At 42.8% G+C, this 18,324-nt stretch overlaps 1 protein-coding gene across 1 annotated transcript in view; it reads left to right on the top strand.

The window, feature by feature from the left end:
• The window catches only part of ITPR2 (inositol 1,4,5-trisphosphate receptor type 2), a 469,109-nt gene extending 451,226 nt beyond the window's left edge, over window positions 1-17,883 (top strand). The window contains exons 56-57 of the mRNA XM_055318489.1: window positions 12,977-13,138; window positions 13,862-17,883. Coding sequence (XP_055174464.1) covers window positions 12,977-13,138; window positions 13,862-13,948 — 249 coding nt within the window. The 3' untranslated portion in view covers window positions 13,949-17,883. The remainder of the gene's footprint in view (window positions 1-12,976; window positions 13,139-13,861) is intronic.
• The last annotated feature ends 441 nt before the right edge of the window (window positions 17,884-18,324 follow it).

Below are 18,324 nucleotides of genomic sequence, written 5' to 3'. Positions count from 1 at the left end.
TACAGGTTCTATCAAATGGGTGTTCTTTACAAAAAGAAATCAGAAATGGATACTCAAAAGTTTAAAAACTAAGCAGTTCACAAATTTGTCCTCTGTGTAATTGTTTACCCATAAATAATTAATAATATCATAAGAGGCATCCAAATTGGAATGGGAGAAGTAAAACTATCACTATTTATAGATGACATAATATATAGAGAAAATGCTGAAGACTCCACCAAAAAAAAAAAAAAAAACCTGTTAGAGCTAATCAGCAAGTTCAGGAAAATTTCAGGATACAAAATCAGTATATAAAATTCTGATAATGAACTATCAGAAAGAGAAAACTTTAAATGTCCTTTACAATTGCATCAACAGAGCAAAATACCTACAAATAAATTTAACAAAAGAGACGAAAGATGTGTATGACAGAAACTACAAGACATTAATGAAAGAACTGGAAGAAATCATAAATAAATAAAAAGATATTCCATGCTCACGTATTGGAAGCATGAATATTATTAAAACATCCATATTTCCCAAAGCAATCTAGAGTTTCAGTACAGTCACTATCAACATTCCAATGGCATTTTTCAAAGAAATAGAACAAATAATCTAAAAAATTTGTATGGAACCACAAAGATATCCCAAGTACCCAGAGCAATCTTGAGGAAAAAAAACAAAGCTGGAAGCATCATGCTCCCTGATTTCAAACTATGTTACATAGCTCTGATAATTAAAGCAGTATAACATTGGTAATAGACACAAAAATGAATGGAATGGAAAAAAGAGCCCAAAAGTAAACACATGCATATATGGTCAATTAATTTACAATTAATTAGTAGCCAAGAATATACAATGGGGAAAGGACAGTGTCTTCAATAAATGGGTTTGGAAAAACATGCAAAAGAATGAAACTGGACCACTACATTACGTTATACCACACAATCTCACACACACACACTGGAATTTTATTCAGCCATAAAAAAGAGTGAAAACATCTGTGATAACATGAATAGACCTAAAGGGCATTATGCTAAGTGAAATAAGTCAGAAAGAGACAAATACAGCATGGTCTTTTTTTTTTTTTTTTTTATGATAGGCACACAGTGAGAGAGAGAGAGAGGCAGAGACATAGGCAGAGGGAGAAGCAGGCTCCATGCACCGGGAGCCTGACGTGAGATTTGATCCCGGGTCTCCAGGATCACGCCCTGGGCCAAAGGCAGGCGCCAAACCGCTGCGCCACCCAGGGATCCCAGCATGGTCTTTCTTATATGTGAAACCAAACAAACAAGCTTATAGATACAGAAGACATGTTGATGGTTGCCAGGGGCAAAGGTAAGGGTATGGGATAAATAAAAAAAATAAAATAAAAATATATAATAACTGAGGCATCAGACATGGTTGGATTCAAGGCTTCAAAATAATTAATGAAAAATGAAGATCAGTTATCAGCTCAGTAATGAAAATTACTATCTTCTCCTTGGTAGTGATTTCAGCTTGAAACTGGGTGCTACCAAACCCAGCTCATCCTTGACCCTTCCACCAGTGAGAACTATAGAGGTGCCACGGACATTTAACCTCTGGCATGAGCCTGGTGGCTCCCACCAGGCTTTTGGGACTTGTTCATTCACTAAGCATTGACTGGTTTACCACAATAGTTACTAAGTATTACCAGTACCAGGCCCAGTGCTTGAGCTAGAGGAATGAATGAGACAGACGCAAATTCCTGCCTTCATGGAGTTGTATTTTAGCAGGGCAAACAGACGTGAAGTACAATAAGTAAGTATATCATATCATGTGCTAGGAGGGAATTCCTGGTATGGAGGAACAAATACACCCAGGGAAGGGGGTTGAGAAAGCACTGCCTATGGCAAAGTCGAGGAAGATGACCTTGAAGACAGATTTGAGGAAGATGAGGACAGATATGTGAGGGATTTCAGAGAGACTGGGACCTGACACTTGTTTTATGTTCTCTTGCTGCTTATGAGAGGGTCGGTCCTCCAGGGCTGAGTGAGGGCCTGGGGGGTGGCCCAAAAAAAAAATCAGAGAGTACTCAGGAGGGGTCTAGATTAAACAAGATTACTTGTGAATTAACAATCATTGCAGCTAGATGATGGGTTCAGTCTAGTCACCAAACTTAATATTTGGAATTTTCCATGATAAGTGAAAGAAAGGCACAAAAATATTTATTGTGAATCCTTATCAAGTTCATTAAATATTCTTTTATGCCATGATGTATAGTGGCTGTATAGTTCATCATACTATGACCTTTGATCATTGGCTAATTTGTTGACTCTTAAATTGTTTCCAATTTGTTGCTATTACTAAGAACACTGATGAAACTTTTCTACATGGTTCTTTTCTACATGGTTCAATCCATCCATGATTATTTTTACTTCAAAAAAATTAATATCATATTTATTACATAACCATATATTACTAAACATAACTATTATATAATTACTTAGCCGTATGACTTGGATAAGGCCCTTAAGCACTCCAAAGGTTCATCATCTTTATTCTGGACAAAATTGGCCAGTGTTAAATACCACTTGGTCCTATTAATTTCTCAATACTTGTACCAACCAGGATTCTTCATTGTAAACAATAGCAACTAGCTCTGCTTACCTTAGGAAGAAAAAGGATTTGTGGAGGTATGTACAGAAGGTAGGAAAAGGTGACAATCAAGCTCAATACAAGAAGAATCCCAATGAGCTGGCCAGGAGGTCCCACCTAGGGAGTGTGCCACTGCCACTGATGCTTTCTCTGGAAGTTGACCTCAACACCAGGTGGCTTCACTACAGTCAGATGTCACTGATGCCACCATTGCAAACAAAAGGAATTCATACTGCTTCTTGGCATCACTTGTTCCTCATCCGAATCTCAGGCAGGAGCAAGTGATGGGCCAGTCTAAGGTCACACAACTGGCTCTCTTGCCACAGGGAGGACAGACAACATAGCAGCCTTCCTCCTCGGCTCCCATGGCTGGATGCTGGATCCCGCCTCCCACCGAGACTCCATAGTGGTGGTCCCTGCAAATACAAGAAGGACATCACATGCTGAGTGGCCACAGATTGGACAAATGCCCACTCCAGTATTCCATACTCTGTTCAGAATACTTTGCCCCTGACACCCTGCCCACCACCACAGGATGCCTGGGTGGCTCAGTGGTTGAGTGTCTGCCTTCGGCTAAGGGCATGATCCCAGGTCCATGGATCGAGTCCCTCATTGGGCTTCCTGCATGGAGCCTGCTTCTCCCTTGGCCTATGTCTCTGCCTCTCTCTGTGTCTCTCATGAATAAATAAATAAAATCTTAAAAAAAATACACTGCCCCAATCTCACTGTGATGAAATCTCATTTTTGTCTATCACCAATGAGACTTTCAGATGCGCATACTTCAAATTATTTGTAGAAGAAATAGTTATATTCATTTTTTAAAAGATTTATGTATTTGAGAGAAAGAGAGAGAGATAAAAGGAGAGGGGGAGAGAGAGAGAAGCAGACACTCCACTGAGCACCAGGCCCGATGCAGGGCTCGATCTCACGAATCTGAGCCAAACCAAGAGTCAGACACTCGACAGACTGAGCCACCCAGGTGCCTTGAAATTTTTGTATTCTTTGATAAAGAGGCCAAGAGAAACTTAAGGATAAAACATGGAAATTAAAAAAATAAAAGTTTAAGAAAGAGTTAGAGTCTCAAGGATAAAAATATAGATTAAGTGGAGTCATGGAAAAGGAAAGAAAGAACACAAACAGCAAGGGAAATGATTGGCTGTTCAGCTTAGCATTGTGCCCAGTGCAATCTGTAGGGAGCATCTTGGAGCCATCTGGCATCCCCGACAGTCTCCTCTGATGCGCAGGTTTTACTTACTACTTGTGCGTGTGTGTGTGTGTGTGTCTGTGTCTGTGGTCAGTGTTTCACACTTAACACCTATGTAGACACACCAGCAGTAGGGATCTGGGGGAAATGCTGGGGCGGGTCCTTTGGTTCCTTGCTCACTCACGGTCACGTGGCAGACAGGCCCCCTGCTCACTGTATCACCAGGACCAATGACTGGGTTCCCATCCTGGGTCTGGTACTGTCCTGTATCTCAGAATGAGCTAGCCGATGGCTCACAGCAGCTCTAAGCACTAGGCTCCACTCCCTTCTCTCTGGTTGCTGCTCCAAGTTGGGTCCATGCCCCATCCCTCATAGCCCCCCGTACCCCACTTCACAGGTACCCCACAGCCAGAGCCTTCTGCCGCTGAGTTTTCTGGCTATTGCCTGGTAATGCTGTTAGTTATTGACAGCAGGACTGTAGCTCCTAGCAGCCCTAAGCTACTGTTGGACCCATGCCCTCATCGGCCTCCCAGCCAAGGACCACTCTCTCTCACAGTGGCTCTCTGTCAGTGGGGGGCCTGGTCAGTTGGGAACAGATCAGAGCCCTACCATTTGCAGATGTAGCTGATGTGTTGTGTAGACACCCAATGTTAACTATGTCAGGGATTCAAAACAGAATCTACAGTTTTGCTCTTGTGTGCAGCCACTGCCCTCTCATCATGGAGGACAGGAAGCTTCTAAGAGGGAGCCTGGGAAGGAGGGAAGGATAAGGAACGGGAATGGGAAGCAAGGTGGATTTTCAGGGACCATAGTCTTTGCTCACAGCCCTGCCTGCTGTCCACAGTGGGACGAGCCATCTTGAGTACAAAGCTAAGCTGAAGGGTCATCACCTGTACCATCATTTCCTTCTCAGGTCCCTACTGAGAGCCCTCCTCTCCAGCACTGGTGCATTTTCAGGTTACCTGGTATAGGCAGGCTTTGGAAATCCCAGTTCTCTCAACCTCCTAAGTAGGCAAGACCCACCATCTAGCATGCAGCCCACCCCCAGGGAATGACTTTCTGGTCTGCCTACTGCCTGCAGAGCCTCTGCCCATTGCTGGAGGCCGCAACCCTCATTACCAGCTACCTTTTCCACTACCTAGCTCCCCTACCAGTCTGGAAATACATAAGGACAGGAATCTTGACCCATGAGTCTTAGAAACTCCAGTGCCTAACACCCTTCCTAAGACACTTTTATAAAAGTTTTTTGAACTGTTTTGAGTCCTCTTTTCGCCTGAGGAGGTCCACACTCACTTGCTTCACTCTGGCTTACTAGGGTGAGGAAGCCGTAGATGGGGGGGCTGCACACATCCACCTCTGCAGAAGCTCAAGCCTGCAAGGCTATGATGTGGTATGAGCATCCCGGCTCCTCTGCTCGCCCCGCACTGGCAACAGGTCATTCTTGCTCCCACCTTGGCTGTGCTGCATAGGAAACGGGCTGTAGGATTACACCGGTGTCCAGTCCCTCCCAGCTGTCACTTTTTTTTATTGCAAACCCTCAGCCCTACTGAGATAAATAGGCCTATTGTTTTTATAACCGTGTACCTCTCCTTCCTCAGACTTATTTCTCTCTCTACCTTCTGGAACAAGGACTATCTCCTGACAGGCTCCTAGGCCAGCAGCCCCCTTCCCATCTACCCTGGAGGTGGGGCCATGGACAGGGGCCAGGCAAGAGCAGAGCAGTAAAACCAGGGGTCATTACTCACTGAGCATTCATTAAGTACCTTCTACAACTATAAGCTATAAGAGAGCCCAACCTCTATGCATCTTGCCCCAGCAGCCCATAAAGCAGTACTTTATGTTTGTGTAGTGCTTTGTCATGTTTAAACCACTTTCATGTACGTAATGCATACTTGATATCTGAGCATTTAGATTTTAAAAATATTTCAAGGTTTGACAATGCCACTATAAAGGGATTTTGTTGCTTTACAAAATCATTCGATACAGATTTGCTTTGGATAGCTACCACATTTAAAATTTTTCAAACCACACGAGTTTGTTACTCTACTACATTTGTGGGAAGTCACCAGTTGTAGAAGAAAGATACAGAGATACAGATACAGAATAACAGGGAGATATAGAAGGAAAATACAGTTGATAAAGACTGGCAAATGAATCTTTCAGTTCCTAACATGTCATTTTTTAATACATAGGATGAGTTGCCAAGTTTTTCATTTATTTGTCAATCCAGGAATAGCGTGTTAATTTCAAAGGACGCAGCTGGATCCTTTCTGTCACCTCCGGTCCCTAAAGTTTGCCAGACAAGTATATGCTTTCCAGCTCATCCTTCCTTCCTCATGAACCCGGGGTCTTCTTCATCTGAACCCCCAGGAGAACAAGCCTTTTTGTTGCACACATCAAGCAATACTACTTGTCATGTGCAAGTGGGGTGTTTGAGGTTGGGCACAAGACTAGAAACCCAGATGCCAGTGTTGGGGACATCCCTTAAATTTTTGAGATAATGCCTAACCTGCCACCAAAGTCACCATGTTGGTTAGAGGTTGAGAAGTACTCCCCTCCATGTCCCTACTGCACTGAGCAGAGACTTGAGATGGGGTGCATGAAGCACTCCCCCATAACCAAAAGGATTACTTTCACTTCAGAAAGAATCCCTGTTCCAGGATATTTTTGTAGGTCCAAAGTTCTGGGAAAGGAGCAATGATGCTTTCCCTCAGGGGCCTTCCAGTAAGTAGGTAGTATTTGCATTGGTAGTGTTCCTTTGGAGAGCCATTTCTGCTGACATCTTCAAACCAGAAGGCAAAGAGAGGAATGCAGTGGGTCATACTGAGGCTTTGGGGAAATGGTTATACTTGTCAGCCTAGGAGGCTTTGTAAATGATTTCAGATTGGAAAATGCAGTATAAACAGAAGGCTTAGAAGAGAGATGGTAACCAAGACCTTAGCAAAAATGGTCTTGTGACAGCACATTCTCAGCATAGTCAGGGAGAGTGGAAACAGAGGTGAGGGTCTAGAGTAAATGGTTTATTGGCATTTTATTACAATATAATACATGGTATGTTCAGTGTGTTACCCCTCATTAGCAATACTTCAGAGCACTCTGCAAAATTGCCATGAATGTCAAGTGTAGTTGCATTTCATGAGTATCTGCATATGGATCTGATACACTGCCTAGAGGCTTTGTGTTTCTCATTTTCAATACATAAACCTTTAGCAACCAAGGGGGTTCAAGTTATTATATTCTCACTGTGGTCTGTTTTTCTTGGCAAGTTCAGAAGCTAAGCAGTGACCGCTCCATAAGACATGAGGAAGGAGTACAGTGCAGTGAAAAGAGCCCAAGATTTCCAGTTGGACGGGGTGGAGGCCAAGGGCTGGCCCAGCCACTTACAACACCTGTGTGACCTTGGGCAAGTAACTAATCCTCTTCCCGACTCAGTGTTGTCATCTATAAAATGGGGATGGTAACAGTCTCTACCTTATGGAGTTGTTGCGGGTATTTGCCAGAGCATGACTCAAGTGCCTGACACTTGCTAGGCAGCCAACAAGTGGGATCTAGTACTGTGATGTAGAATACGATCCTTGCTGCCTGTTTAGTTTACAAACAGGCAACTTTTAAAGATTTATTTATTTATTCATGACAGACATGGAGAGAGAGGGGGGGAGAGGCAGAGACACAGGCAGAAGGAGAAGCAGGCTCCATGCCGGGAGCCTGACGTGGGACTCGATCCTGGGACCCCAGGATCGTGCCCTGGACCAAAGGCAGGCACCAAACCGCTGAGCCACCACCCAGGGATCCCCCAAACAGGCAACTTTTAATGGGTGCCTAGTACAGCTAAAAGGACATAAGGCAACTTCACCAAAGCTTGGTTCACTGAAACCCATCCCATTACTTCTTAATCTCACTCTGACAAGGAGAAGAAGCATTTCAATCTTCCATGTTCTTGAGCCCTTGGCCAGTTAAGCATCAACGGAGACAGAGTCCATAAAAGCTATTCCACTATGTAATGTGAAGGAACTTGTCCAGAAGTGGAAAGCAAGTGCAGGGACATCTGCCACTGTATGTAAGACCTCAAGGAAACCTAAACTTTCTAGGTTTCAGGCTAGGCATTTGTAATATGCTGAGCTTGGGTTCTGTGGTTTCAAGGTCGTTTCTAGCCTCCATGCTATGTCTCTGTTTGTTCACTTGGCGAGCTCAAGGCTTGTCTCAGCAATTTGATTTGTAAAACTTTCCTTGAATTCGTGATGAGCTGGAGGGGACACAGAGACCACCTGGGGTCACATTCTGGTCTTACAGATGAGGAAACTGGGACTTGGAGAATAAGGCCCCCCACTCCCCTTATATCACATAGCCAGTTTTAGGCTGAGCTAAAACCAGAACCCGGTGTTCAGACTCTTAGGTCACTGCTCTTTTCACCATACCACCATACCACTCTTTCGCATAAATGTGGTATCACAGGAAGAACTGAATGTGAAAGCAGCACAGCTCACCTTGAGGGACCTGACACCCTGATCATTTTATTGAATAACTCCAAAAGTAAGTCAATCAAATTGATCTGTTTGAAGTACTGTTTGATTTTTTTTTCATTTCTGGCCATCTAGAAAGATAATTATTTGTAAATTTAGGGATAGCTAGAGGGTGACGGCTGGCATGCTCTGTGTATCCTTTCTCAGAGACGTGACTAGTTCATCTCTGAGCTTTGCATTTTAGAACCCTCAAGAAGCTCTGAATTTCCACTCCCCAAGTTCCACTCCCCATTTTTTTAAGATGTTATTTATTTATTCATGAGAGACACAGAGAAAGGTAGAGACACGGGCAGTGGGAGAAGCAGGCTCCCCACAGGGAGCCCAATGCGGGACTCAATCCCAGGACCCCGGGATCACGTCCTGAGCCAAAGGCAGATGTTCAACCAAAGGAGCCACCCAGGTGCCCCAGTTACTACGTTCTTACATTGTAACCTCAGAACCTAACAAGTTGATCTGCAACTTCTCTGACTCTCTGCTACTCTGTGGTCAAATATTTTCATTCCTGGTGGAAGAAGGAAATGACTTCATATTGACTAACAAAAGTCCACATGGGAATCTACTAGTCATGTGCATGATCACAAGATGTACATAACATATATGAGTAACTAAGATGTAACGAACCAAATCAGGCTGCCTCGTTAGATGGTGGACATGTTACAAGTCAACGCAGTAAGGAAGCGCTGTCCTGTTCTGTATATCTGTCTTGTAGTTCTGGCTGAGACAAAAATCCAGGGTCTCACCCAGCTCGGTCTGAGCCCTTCATGGGAAACTGCTCAGGGCACCATTAGAGCAGAAAGAGGAACCTTGGGGGATTTAATTGGGAGCCACTTTTGATGAAAAAGCATATGCAGCATTTATTTGGAGAACACTATTGTATTTGAGTTAATTTTGGTGAAAAAAAAGTACTTCCTGCACCAATTTGAAGAAACATCAGTTGTGAAAATTATTTTTACAAAATTGGCTTTCTTTGAAAAAAAAAAAAGAGGACAGAGCAATTTCGGTTGGCAATTTTTTTTTCCATTTTAGTGAAAGATGTAAAACATTCAAGTCAAGTTCCTTGAAGATTAAGAAAAGGCTCTACAATGCATTCATTACTGAAAAAGAAGTCTTCCTGACACACGGTATTTTAGTTTAAGACAATGGTCAGTTGATGTAGAGAGGAAGGCAAGAATAAAACAAAAGCACACGAGTGGGAGAGAAGAGACTGAGACACAATCAGACAAAAACAGAGAAAGATACAAGCAGCAGAGGAAACAAAAGTGAGGAAAACCAAAAGGGGATTAGGAATGAGAACAGCTTTTGGGGACTCCGAGAAAGGACCCCAGAGCCCACCAGCACAGGCTTGTCCTTGCTTTCACCAGCCTGGAAGTCTGTCTCTCCACCGGGATGAGCAATTCCATGAGCACAGGAACTGTGCTGGGTTTTGCTTGCTGTTGTTTTCTCAGGGCCTAGCACAGCCGTGCTAAACACAGTAAGAATTAGCCAATGAATGGATGAACAAAGTGACCAGTGGAGAATGAGTGTGTAGGGAGAGGCCCGCCCCTGGGACCCCAGCGATAGGATCTCTTCACAGGTGGCTTCGCGGAGTCTCACCCATGTTCTCTTTGAAGTAGTGATGCCAAGCATTAGAGCAGTGGTTTCCTTCTGTTTCTTTTGGAGACTTTCTGAAAGTTGATGTTTTCACCATCCTGACCCTGGGTATCACCATGTCCATCAGGACCCTCTAACTCCAGCCCTTCTGGTCTATCGATGTCCCCTAGAATCCCTATCCTAGTACAGATCACCTCTCCTGCCCCAGAATGCTGCCTTCTTGGCTCTCCCAAGACTGTCCCTAGTCTTTTAGCCCACATGGTGGCAGCTGCCTATTTCCCCAACCCTTCCATACTGAGGGCCATGCCAGAGGGTCAGCAGACTGGGTTGCCTTCATTAAGAATCATCACCTCTTCACCCTCACATGAAGATGCCTTTTTCAACCTTTCCCCATTACAGCCCCCTGATACCTCCTGGTCACTCCTGGACATTCATCACAGATTTTGGCCCTTGGCCACCCACAGCCTCACATCCACCCCAACTACTGACCTCCTTCAGGATGACATCAGGGACTTTGTGCACAAATCATCCAAAAGATTAGCCCCTGAAAACACAATTTTAAAAAATTGTAGTAAAATACAACATAACATAAAGTTTACCATATTAAGTGTATAGTTTTACAGGATTAAGGACATTTACATTCTTAGGCAATCATTACTACTCCCCCTTCCAGAGAATTGCATCTTCCCCAACTTAAACTCTGTAACCAATAAATACTAACTTTCCCAAATCACTGATATTTTAGTGGATTTAAGGCAGTCTCACCCTAAAATCTTCATTCCCTGAACTTGTCCTACCTTTGGAATCTTCCATTTTATCATCCCACTTTCTGTCCAGAGTCTTCTGTCTTGCCAAGAGACCCCAATGCAGACAGGTCTAGGTTGAGGTCCCAGCTAAAAACCATGTGCTGGCCTCAGTTTCTTCATTTATAAGGCCCCGACCATACATAATACTGTAAAGAATATAGATCCTAAACAGATAAGAGAAGTGAAGTGGGCTGTTGAAAGGATTAAGTGCTGAGAGAGCAGTGAGCCCAGGTCTGTTCTTCATCCTGCCCACCAGGCCACGCGTTAGCATCCCTCAGTCCAGCTGGCACTTTGCTGCCAGTCTAGCTTCCCAGCACTGTGGCTTTCTGACACAGGACACACCATCCTGCATCAGTCCGGCTCTGCCTCACCTGAGCATCCACCGGGGCTGCTGGAAAACCATGGTTTCTGCAGATGTCCCTACAAGTCATGGTCTCCCAGTTTGCTGGACCATTCATCCTGCCCTACCAGCATTTAATGGCGCACTTTTTTTTGGCTTCCTCTTCCCATTCCCCACAACAGCTATTCCAGATCTTTCCCCTTCAGGCTGTCTCCCTACCCTGCCACGACTCCAGCTGTTATCATTTATCTTCTTAGCATCGACAGGAGTTCTTAAACTGGAGTGCACATAGGAATCACGCACATCCCCAAAGACGTTCTGATTTGGAAAGAGGTAGTGGGTTTGAAGCCTGCAGTTTTAACAAGCAACCCCGGAGATTCTGATATACACAACACATAGTCCATTTTTCGTGGAAGCTGTCCAAAGCCATCAGCCCCTTGGAGCAGACATCTTATCTGATTTTCTCCTCTAAATACCAGGAAAAAGATGTTGAAGGATTGATTGAATGAATGAATCTGGCTGTCACTCTGCACTTCAAATTAAGTTACCATTTTTTCTTTGAAATGCTAATTAGCTACAGCTGTTTAAATGCAGTTTCAAATTCTTTAATATGTTTTCTCTTTAATTCTTCATCTGTCCTTTTCACTGCATTGGGGGTGGGGAACCATAAAGAACTTGTTGTTTTCTGAGCAGTGACAATAACTGCAGAACACCAGCAACAGCTCCATGGCTAGACGAGATGGAGACAGAAGGATGGAGATAGGTCGGGCCTTCCCACTGATCCTCAGGGGAGGAAGGTACTCTGTCGACCCTGATTCTAGTGATTGGCCAGGTAGCAGTCATGGCAGCCCCTGCAGGAGGCTTTTCTTAAGTGGGAAGATCACCGCTTAGGGATACTGGGGAAAAGGTGACTTCGAGAAATAGGGAGGTAAATAGTGATGCGGGGTGACATACCCAGTCAGTGGTGGAAAGGCTCACCTGGCTTCAAATCCTAGCTCTGCCGTTCCCTGGCTTGTCAAATGGGTGTTTAAACTGTTGGAGCAGCTCGTTGTCTCATCTGCAAAATGGGGACAATATGATTTACCCTGCAAGCCCTTTTGAGGATTGAAAAGTGTAATATAAGTAATGCACAGTGATTCTATGATGTTAAGCAATCAGAGTTTTCAAGAGAGCCAGGCATCTGGTGAACTACTTGTTTCAGCAACAATGGAGGGCTGCACGCATGCACACACCCCTACACCCAGTCTGCCTAGAAAAACAGAAGTGGTACCAGCTATTGCCCTCTGGGGAAGTCTGACTCTGAAACCTCATCCTCACTGTCATAAAATGTTTCCAAAGGGAGCAGACAAAGTAACCTAGGGCCATGCCCTCCCACTTCCCTCTTGCCTGAGCAGAGCTCAGAGCCTGTCTGGGGGAAGTGGGTGGTAAGCTAGTTTAGCATGGGTGGCTGGAACTGAAACATTTCTTTTACCACCCTCCTATGCGGCCACCTCTTTCTCTTCTGGGGTAGGAGGTTGGGGGTAGGTGGAGAAATAGCTCATGCCTCTACTGTACCCACACATACTTGGATCTGTTCTCCGCAGACTCTAGACCCTACCTCATCATTCATCAAGATTTCCTGAATGCCCTCTGGGTTCAGATGCTGTGCTAAATGCTTTACCCAGGACCTCCCTGGGAGCCCATAGGAAGTTTGTTCCAATACCTAAAACCTTGCCCCAGCTCATGAAAACCAATGTCTAACCCTCACTTCATTCCCACCCACAGACCATCCCCAGGCAGGGCCAGAAACAGTACCTTTGGCTTTGAGTACTAAGAAACTTTGACACTTAAATTGTTGATGCAAATAAACCTTCTCCACAGAACTTCAGGCTCTCTTCCATACTTATTCCCTTGCTCTTGAACATGCATTTGCTTCTAGGAGAAGAATTTAGACTGGTTTCCTCGGATGCGAGCCATGTCCCTCGTTAGCAATGAAGGTGACAGTGAGCAAAACGAGATTCGGAACCTGCAGGAGAAGTTGGAATCAACCATGAGTCTGGTCAAACAGCTGTCGGCTCAGCTGGCAGAGCTCAAGGAGCAGGTCAGTGTGCTCAGGGAGCTGGAGCTGGGGGGGCTGTGGAATCAGTCACCACCTTGGGTGAGGGGAGACCTGTGGCTCCCTGCAGCAAGACTGGTATCCACAGAGAACTGTGAATTCCAATAAGGAACCCCCACTCTGTGCTGGGAGGACTGCAGCTCCACAGATAGAGGCTTCTCCTTACCCCACTCCCGCCTGTGTGACTCTTCTCCACCTATGGAAGGGGGAAGAGGGAGCAAATGCCAACATACAAGGACCTCTTTTTACTTTTTGATAGAAAATTATATTTTCAGCCATCCTAGCAATTACTAAACTCCTCGGAAAGGCAGATCGTCACTGGGACCTGTCATTTCAATGCTATAATCAACGCCTTCATCATGTGAAATGATTAGCGGTAGTAAAAATACTATCAAAAGTAGCTGTGATAGCTATTAAAATGACTACGGTGACGGTGATGATTATCTGACAAGTCAGGGCTGCTTTAAAAGAACCATAGTTCCTGTTTTCAACCACAGAGAGGGGTTTGCCTTTTTTTTTTTTCTGTTTGTGGAAATTCACTTTAAAAAAATATTTTCTTTTTTTTTTTCCTTTGGTAAATATATCCTATATGATGATGATCAGACAGACAATAGGTGCTTGGGAAATATCATCCCCATGTTGCATAGCCCACCAGCCCTGGGCAAAAGTGAGAAAAACCAGCTCAACACACTCTCTCTTTTCCCCCAGATGACAGAACAAAGGAAGAATAAGCAGAGACTGGGCTTTCTCGGATCAAACACACCCCATGTGAATCATCACATGCCACCACACTGATACCATGGGGGGGAAGCCGTGACCAGCCTTTCATCAGTGTCTTGTCTGATCACTGAATAAAGAACTGAGACGGAGGGGAGTGAACAGGGCCTATTGTTGAAAGTTAAAAACAACCAAGTGCCAAGATGTTGAGTGGCTTAGCCCTGAGAACAATTTATAACTGTGTTGTCATGGTTGAGAAGACCAAACTTAAAAGCTCGAAAGCACACAGCACGCATCCTTAATGCAACGTGAAGTAGCTTGCTGAAATGGAGGGAGAGGCTGGGGGGAGGCCGGGTGGCAGGGGGTGCAGCAGAGACAGAACCACCTCGTGCTAAATCGGTGAGAGTTTTGTCTTAACTGCTGACTGCCACCTTCGTCGTGGTGGGTTGGGGTTGATTCCTTTTAATTATGGCGTGTAGGTTAGCGATACAGGAATTCATCCAGAGACTAAGTTTTACTAAGGAAAAAAAATAACAGCAAAGGCTAAAAATGAGAGTTGCAAAGAAAAATGTTAATGCTCCCAAACCGTAGCTGTGACAGGGCAATTTTCTTATTTATAACATGCAACACAATGGATTTACAGCTCTAGGAACGTAGTGCTTTGGAGCTTCTGCCCTCACGCTGACAGCACAACTGGAATGTGATTGCTTTCTCCCGGATTCCAAGGGGCTCTGTCTACGTTGAGCACAAAAGAGGATTTTCATATAACCTGTTCAAAACATGTTTTAAGTCATGTATAGGGTGAGATTTTAAGAGATGTGGGGAAGAAAAAGCTGACGGTAAGCCCCGGGGAAGAATTTTTTTGTGAACATATGTATGCTATTGAATATATTGAGAATAATAAATGGAAATGCTTAAAGGTGACAGGGAATATTGAGAAACTTATGATGGTCACATTGCCTTTTATAAATATGGACTAAAAGCTATTTGATTCATGTTTGCTGTGCTTAAAGAACTGAGTGGTTTTATTTATCCTATTTAGGCAGTTAAGAAAAAAAACCCATGAAATTTATTGAATACTCAAGAAAATGCAGTATTTCAATTGCATATTTTCAACTGTATCAGTAAGAGCTTTTCAGAATGTAGAAAGATAAAAATCTCTTCCCCAAATTGTTTTTATGTTAAATTATGCAACCAGGATTTGTGGAGGGAGAAAATAACCTGCCATGCTCATAATATTCCTAGAGACTATACATTTAGAATGTTAAAGCAAAATATGGGTAATAAAAGAACTGCTGCATGGCAAGGGGACAAGGCACATGACACCAGACTCTGGGAGATGCTTTGCAAATTGACCTCTGGCCGCTGCTCCCCCGAGGAACAAACAGTTACCTCTGGACTCTTTAAACTCTCAAGTTCTTACTGCCAAGGTTTAAGGTCTGGATAGGGTTTGCTATGACCATTTTCAAAGCTTTTGGATTGTTGTCATTTAGTTTAAAATCACTGGCTCTTAAAATTCTTGAATCATGATCTGGGTAGATTATTAAGGATTCCTGAACCAATCCTTCTTCCACAATGTTGAAATGTAGACTTGGTGTGAAGCTATTGGAACCCGGAGCAACAGTTTATTAACTGAATCTACTGGTACCTCCCACCCCCATCCCAGTACTTCCCACATTAGAATTCTTTAGAATTCTTTACAGTATTTTTCCTTACCAGTCACCAAAGGGCCATGATCCCAAAATACAAAGAAACTGGGATATAAAGCTGCATCGACCACAGAGCTTTGAACCTGGTAGACATTCAACAAATACATGAGAAATTTCACTGTCACTCAGTTACCCTTAATCCTTTATTAAAACTTTGAACTATATCACATACTTGATTTTTTAAATGGCTTCACGAAACCAAAGTCAACCAAAGCAGTCATATTCTAATCCGAGACCATCATTGTTGTAACAGTATTAGACAAAAGTGGGCTTTCAAGTATTTTAATTGGACAGAGAGTTTGCAGGTGGGGAGAAGAAGAGGAAACTGGTAAAGATTGACCCTATTGCAGTGTAGGAACCCATTTCTGTTTTAACACGAAATAGAATATTTTTGATGTCTGAGCATCAAGAGAATAGGTTAATTTGTACAGATGAGAGCAACCTGCTTTTCACATGATGAACTGTTTATTCTTTTCTGGGGCCATGGGAGTTATTTTATATAGTGAAGAGCCATTGGGTAGATAACTGCTATGAACAAATGGCCTAACCTCTCCCACCATTATCAGTGGCAGCTCACCGTTTCACAGCATATTTTCTCAAATGCTGAGTATACAAAAGAGATTGCAACTGACCTGACTCTTGTTCAAAACTGAAATATTCCTCAATTGCATTTTCTTTCCTGCCTAAATACTTAGAGATCATAGAGCAAAATAAACAAAAACAAGCAAACAAAAAAAGGCACTCTGCAGGCTCTTAAAGTCACGATGTCACGAGAAGATAATAATGGGGAAATTTGACATTTGCTATAAGTTCATATTTGTTATGTATATGTTTGTTAATGCAACTGGAATATTTGACCTAGGCAAGTATCGGTTAACATTTTTATATTTATATAGTAATATTAAAATGAGTACAATAATCTTTGATTTTGATGTTAAGGGAAATGTTTTACTCTTTAGTTATTAAAATGCACATCATTTTAAAAGTATCCGTTTTCTGCTGAATATAATTTTAAATTTCAAAAAGATTTTGTATACCCACATGCTACATTCTGAGGCCCAAGAGTTTAATGAAAGTGTTTCCTAATTTATAGTATCATTTTAGATGAGAAATGCTTGTATCATATGAGACTATAATATTAATAAATTATATACATGTAAAATTATTTTTTCAGCCCCTTGAGAAAGTTCATTTTAGAAAGGGCTTATTTCCTTGCTTACTGAAATTCTTCTGTTGATGACGAAGATCCAGTTTCTAGTGGATTCTTGACTGTATCAGGAAGATATTCCATTCAAGTCAGAACTAATCATGTGCTTATTTTCTCAGTTCACAACTCATTGTTTTAGCTGCTCTTTCCAGTTTCTAGTTGTCTCATTACAAACAGTAATGCAGTGGGCTCATCCCCTACCCCTATATGCCAGGGTTGAGATCAGTGGACAGGCTGGCGATCCGGGGATTTGATCAGGGAAGGTGAGGATTGCATCTTCACTATGTTAGGGAAAAGGAGTAAATGATAGATAATAGGAAGGGCCAACCCTCCAGAGGCGTAGTGGACTAGGGGGTAAGTTAAGTAAATTTTGCACAGGCATAATGAGGTAACAAATTACAGACTCCAGATATAACATTTGAAAAAACCTAGAACAATGCTCTGTGGAACAGCAGCTGTAAGAGGTGTATTCCCTCAGCTGTTCTTAAATTAATAAGGAATAATAAATCAGTGTACTCTGACTCATAGACCCACTCCAATATGCATGTCCTATGATACAGTTCGAAAGAGTGGACCAACCACTTTAACACAAACACACATGCCTAGAGGAACTAGGCAAGTCACTAAAATGGGTGACATTTTGGGGTGCATTCCATTTGCAGGGAGTAGGGAAGCTATAGTGAGCTTTCTATTTACAAAAGCTGACAACTAAATCCAGCTTTTAGAAAATGCCTGAGACCATTTGAAGCTCTCTAGTCACTCATTGGCTATCTCTGAAATAAGCGTTGGAAAAGTTATGCCATTTAGTAAAAGAAAACACAATGCCAAAACCAAGCAGAGGAGCTAACATGCATGAGGGAAGTGAAGAAATCTGAAAATAAATCCAAGTATCATCTCTGAACTGGAGTGTTCCCACAGACTTGAATAATTTATAAAATTATCATACCAATACTTCTCATATCATCACCAGTAGACTTTTTTATTCTGCAGTAGAGTATTACTATTTTTGCCTCAAATAATATGATTCTAATAGAATATGTCAAGACCAGATAAGTATAATTTATAAATTATTAATAAAATGAGATCTGTATAACTTTTTTGCGTGTGATACCTTAAGTGCTTTTTCCATTTCTTACCATGTTTCTAAATAATATATCCATCAGTATGAAAGTCATTATTATTGCTCTTTTACATAGTGAGGAATGAAGGACAAATATTTGATGGCTTGGACCACACTGCACTAATCCAAATGGAACATTGTGCTCAGCATTTTTCAAGAGCTGGCTAAATCCGCAACTGGCCAATACCCACTGGTTTATCTACATTGTATCTGGTGTCCAACATGGGCTCAGTGGACACCGGCCATTTGGTCACCTAGAATTTCCTGGTTCTTAACACACAGTGCTTCAAAATGATAGTTCCCCTCAGAAGACAACAAAGCATGCAACAGCTGAAATCAAAATGAGTTGCATGAATCACATGCAAACCATGAATAGAATTCTTTGCTCATGTGGGCATTTTCCAGTATGCCACAGTTC

The sequence above is a fragment of the Nyctereutes procyonoides genome, unplaced genomic scaffold (assembly GCF_905146905.1).
Source record: "Nyctereutes procyonoides isolate TBG_1078 unplaced genomic scaffold, NYPRO_anot_genome, whole genome shotgun sequence".
In the NCBI taxonomy this organism is placed as follows: domain Eukaryota; kingdom Metazoa; phylum Chordata; class Mammalia; order Carnivora; family Canidae; genus Nyctereutes; species Nyctereutes procyonoides.
The sequence above is the reverse complement of the archived record's forward strand: the minus strand, read 5'-3'. Positions and strand labels throughout refer to the sequence as shown.